Source organism: Theobroma umbraticum, unplaced genomic scaffold (genome assembly GCF_002168275.2).
Source record: "Theobroma umbraticum cultivar Fairchild unplaced genomic scaffold, ASM216827v3 scaffold_146.0, whole genome shotgun sequence".
NCBI classification, from domain to species: domain Eukaryota; kingdom Viridiplantae; phylum Streptophyta; class Magnoliopsida; order Malvales; family Malvaceae; genus Theobroma; species Theobroma umbraticum.
Genome location: NW_018397265.1, coordinates 364665 through 370002, shown reverse-complemented (window position 1 = coordinate 370002; position 5338 = coordinate 364665). Strand labels below are relative to the sequence as shown.

Here is a 5338-nt window from a genome sequence, read left to right as displayed (position 1 = left end):
TTTCCTAAATTCATAAAGTTAGTCATGAATTATGAGAAGTAATATGGAATGTTATAAGTAGACACTAAGCCATGCTTTATGACATATCTAGGATATTTGATGAAATGGCCGTATTACACTGAGAGGCTTATCACTGAAGGGCTTTGTCAAATTCTTTAATTGATTCTCTAACATTTGGGTGACAATAATGTATTGCTAGATGCTGCTCATTGTCTATAAATATAAATCAATTATCAAATTGATAGTTGATAATGATTTATATTTATTACCAACATGTTAGAAGCCTAATGGGTCACACATATTAATTGACATGATTAAGATTAAATAAGGATTAATTAAGTTGGATTGAATTGCAATAGACCAAAATAAAGTGAAAAAATTAATTAAGTTCATAAGAACTTAATTGAATAAAAATACTAATGTTTGATCTAGGGTTACGACTTAGTATAGGTCTATAAATATGTTATGTTAACCAAGAAAAACTCTAAGCTTTCAGCCACTTCTTAGCCATTTCATAAAAATAAGAAAAAAAATAGTTTTCTTTGTTGGATAGAAATAAGATTCAACTAAGCTTGTTTTGATCTATCTTGTTTTCTAAAAACAAAACTTGCTAGCACAAATAAAAATCCTATCTTTGACAATGTCTTATTCGGTCACTGTATGGATTACTATTAAAGGTCAAATCATTGAAAGACTCAAGATTTGACAAATTTTAAAGGTGAAGAAGCAAAGATTTTGGTTATCAAATTTTAGACTATCTTATTCTCTTTTTGAGTTTCTTGCTTTATCACAAGCCTTTTGGATTTAATTGACTCTTGATTACAATATCTAGAGCAAGGCATGTAATAATTAAACTTATAAATGTTTATAATTAAGTTGAAAATTACATGAAAAAACACAAATATTGATCTTGTGTGATTTAGCTATTTTTTGATTAAATGTTAATTTTATTTTTCTACTATATTATATTTTTAATATCATGATTAATTTCATGTTTGAGTATGAGGTCGAATCCCAACAGTTTAAAGGGTTTGAGGTTTCTTTTTTTTTTTCGTAAAAAAATATGGCCCAAGATCAACACCTTGAGCAAAAGGGGTTGATCCCAACCCTAAACAGAATACTCCTTTGTTGCCCTATAGCTTTAGGATCAACACCTAAAGCATAGGGGTCGATTCCAACTCCAAACAGAATGCCCATATACTGCCCTGTTGCTCTAGGGTTGACACCTCAAACAAAGGGTCGATTCCCATAACTTCTCGAGAGCAAATTGCTCATTTTGGCTATTTGAAATCGACTGCTCATGCTAAAGGATGGACCCCTTTCATCCAAACTTGTATAAAATGACCTTTTCAAGCCTCCATTCAATACCATTCCTCTCACAACCCTTCAAATCTTTTACTTATGGTTTCCTAAAGTTAGAAATTAAGGAATTCAAGCTAAATCAAGTATTTCGTAAGTTCACCAAATTACCTATTTAACTATCCAAGTAATAAAAGTTAGGGTTCTAGAATTATTGTTTTTTATAAATTCCTTGTCTCATGTCAAGTTCTAATCTTATTATAAAAGTGTTGTTGTAAGTTTTAGAAATTGAGTATTTTTTAAGAGCCTCAAAGAGGGAAACACTTTGTATATTTCTGTTTTACTTTAACCGAAACTAGAATGGGTGCAAGCAAGTGTTCTTGTAAATTTGTGTTTTACTTCAACTAAAACTAGAAGGTTGTAAGCAAGTGTTCTTGTAAGGTTAGTGAGAGAAGTGTCTTTAAATTGGTTTGAAAATCAAAGAGAGATCTTATTATAATTTAATTTTTTAATAATAAAATAATTATTTCACTCTATAAATGTAGGCTAGTGACCAAACTACATAAATTTTTATAGTTTTTTGGTTCTTTGATCTCTATGATTTTTTACTTTATTGTTGCTTGATAATTTCACAATGATGTTTTCTTGGTTATATATACATATATATAAATATCTTTATGCTTTCAAAAAATATATATTTATATTATATTAAAAAAAAGAGTAAAATTAGAGATATGTCAAAATGTGACTTGACCAAAATGCTTTGTTCAAATTCAATTCAATTTAAATTTAAAAACAAACGGCATAAGTGAGGAATCGATGATTCGAGATTTTAAGTACACGTGTAACCAAATTTCAAGAGCATGAGCGACATGAATGATTGAACTCAAATACTCAAATAACCGAAGTGGTTCGAGTCTCGCACCAGAACGACCGACTCAAATTTTCCGAAGTCATTCCAATTTACATTCAATAAATAACTGTTTTCTTCATCAAAATGCAAAAGTAATACTTTTTTATCTATTATTGATTAAATTGTATTTTTAATTGTGAAAAAGTATAATGTATATTCATTCAATATAAAATAAAAAATGAATATTTAACAAGGCATCAACATGTTACTAATTTGCATTTGTGTAGTGACCAAAAACAAATTTTTTTAGAAAATTAGCAATAATTAAGCTAGAGATCCTTTAATATTCCTGGGACCTATTAATAAAGACTACAGCACTGCACGCTTTTTATTCTTGTCATAAAAATGCATACAAACATCTAAGGAATTGATACACAAACAGAGGAGAAAAGCACTGACAAAGTAAGAAAAAAGACGCAAGAGGTACCATACACAGAAAATTAAAAAAAGCGAGTTCAAAACCTCCCAGAAGCACAAGAAATTTAATGAAAATGACTAGTAATCTTCAGGGGCCAAGGGCTGGTGCGTGTGGTGTGGAGGCTCTGCGGGGATGATCATGTACTCGTATATGACACCAGCTAAACCTCCCCCAAGCAACGGACCCACCCAGTAGATCCAGTGATTGTTCCACCTCCATCCTACCAAGGCAGGACCAAAGGCCCTGGCCGGGTTCATGGCTGCTCCGTCAAATGGCCCGCCTACCAGGATGTTAGCTCCAACGATTAAGCCTATGGCCAGCGGTGCTATTGTCCCCAGGCTTCCTCTCTTGGGATCAATTGCTGTTGCATATACAGTGTACACCAAACCATATGTCAGCACTATCTCTAGTACAAGACCACGTAACTCCCCAACTCCAGACGCCACAGTGAACCCCGCAGGCCGCTGAAAACCAAAAACCAAAAATCCACACAAACTCAATATATATAGAGACTTCAAAATTAAATGACAGTACTTCCTGATATATTTAAACTTAATATAATACCATTCCAGCAGTGACCAGCAGCAAGAGACAAGCCACAATAGCACCTAAGAGCTGAGCAACCCAGTAGTAAACAGCACGGATAAACGAGATCCTTCCTCCCAGAAGCGCACCAAAGGTGACTGCTGGGTTGACGTGGCCACCGGAAACGTTAAAGCTGACTGCCACTGCTGAAAACAGCGACAGGGCGTGCGCAAGTGCTACCATCACCAGTCTTGCAGGCGTTGTACGGGTATCCATGTGCATCTTTTCTGTAAGAAACAGATGAAACAAATAATCAATATCACTCCAAAGGTAGTCAAGTTAATAAAGCAAACTTAATAAGGTTTAGAGTAGTTAAGACAAAACATACCAAGAGCAAGAATTGAGCCTTCACCGGCAAAGACGAAAATGAGAGTGGAGAGAAATTCAGCCAAGGTGGCTCTCATAGAGTCTGGATGAGTGGCCTCATCAGCCCTCCCAAATGCGTATCTGCGAGGTGGCATGTTGACCCTCCGCCTCCTCCTGCCTTAATTCTTATTACTGTCTTTATAGGATCGATCTTTTCAGCTTTAGATTGTGAAAACTTTACTAGCTGCACCGCGACTTCCTTCACTTTGCGAACGATGGAAAAGAAGAAGTAATTAACGAGAATAGAAGAAGCGGGGGAAGGACCCAAAAGGAGAAAATTGCAGAGCCCGGAGTGTGTGCATGGCTGAGAAGTGGAAGTGGATTAGCTTAAATTAGACAGAGATGGCTTGGACTTATGTGGGACACGTGGAAGATGTTGACGCATCAAGCTTGACACGTACATATCGATGTGTTGCCTTCTCAACTCATTCCTATTCTTAATTTCCAACCAGAATCCTTCTCGTCTCTATCTCTTCTCCTTCCTTTTCTTCATTTCCCAGAGATAGAATTGAATTTATATTGTTTTTTCTAGCTGGGAGATGGATATTACCACCCCTTAGTTACCGCACATGCCTTGAACAAATTACTAATGGAATATCACTCAGTTACCAAAAGTATAGGCTAAAAACGACTACTTTGCTCTTTTACCATAGCAATACTAGTTTTAAAAAATTTGAAATTGCTTGTGTAATCATTGGGAAAATAATAAACTGCAAACTGAAACTAACCAAAGCCCTTATAATTTTACAATCTGTAAATTTATGCACCCAAGGAAAAGGCAAAACTTTTTATATTTGGTATAAAAATCTAAAAAAAACTGTTTAACTATTTAGAAAAAATTTAAATAAAATTTTATTTTTTATTACATTCAATCAAATTGTTATATATTTTTTTAAAATAAATAAGTTTTTGTAAGTAACAATTCATTATAATTGTCATTAGTCAAAACGATAATTGTCATTTTTACGTCATCTGATACTAATGTAATATATTGACATATTATAATGAATGGTGATATGACAGGCTTATATAACATGATAACATAATTACATAACATTTCGTTTTTCATGTTAGCATCACGTAAGTACAAAAATTAACGATAAGAAATATTTTAATTAATAACAATTAGTTAATCATTAATTATAAAAGTTTATTTGGTTTAAAACAAAAAATGTATATGAACTTTATTTAAATTTTTTTAAATAGTTTAGGGACTTTAAATCACTATTATACTATGATTGATATGATCCATCATATATTGAGTAATGGTGAAATTCAATTCATTGTTAATTAATCATTTTCTATAATATTACAATCTGTATAATTCATTGCAAAAATCTCCAATACAAAAGTTAACTATTATTTATTGAAAAATATATTGCACAAACATGTTGATCTTAGGTGACGACTTTTGATAATAAAATTTGGAAGTCATTGCCTTACAAATTCTCTAAAACCATGACATCGGCCAGTCGTAGATGAAAGAAGTAAGTGGAAGCTTTCAACCACCACAAATCAGATGTGGCGGTCCAATGATTGCTTATCATGGACGAAATCTAAAATTATCCTGAAATTTGAAATTGGGCACAAGACACGAGTAGAAATTTTCCCTCTTCACAAATCCAATTACGGTCTATTATTTTATAGAACCCAATCAAAAATTTCAGTAAAGAAAAGAGAAACACACTAGAGCATGAGATTTATAATGCATTTTTAATTTTCGTTAAATCTTTTATTAAAAAATTGCAAATTCCACC

The 5338-nt window shown here is 32.8% G+C and overlaps 1 protein-coding gene across 1 annotated transcript; it reads right to left on the bottom strand.

The window, feature by feature from the left end:
• Positions 1 to 2538: 2538 nt before the first annotated feature.
• On the bottom strand, positions 2539 to 3866 carry LOC110422587 (putative aquaporin TIP3-2). The gene is made up of 3 exons (XM_021436565.1): positions 3544 to 3866; positions 3195 to 3442; positions 2539 to 3094 (listed from the first exon to the last, which is right to left on the bottom strand). The coding sequence occupies exons 1-3, from the start codon at positions 3674 to 3676 to the stop codon at positions 2708 to 2710; spliced, it is 768 nt and encodes a 255-aa protein (XP_021292240.1). The 5' UTR covers positions 3677 to 3866; the 3' UTR covers positions 2539 to 2707.
• Positions 3867 to 5338: the final 1472 nt, after the last annotated feature.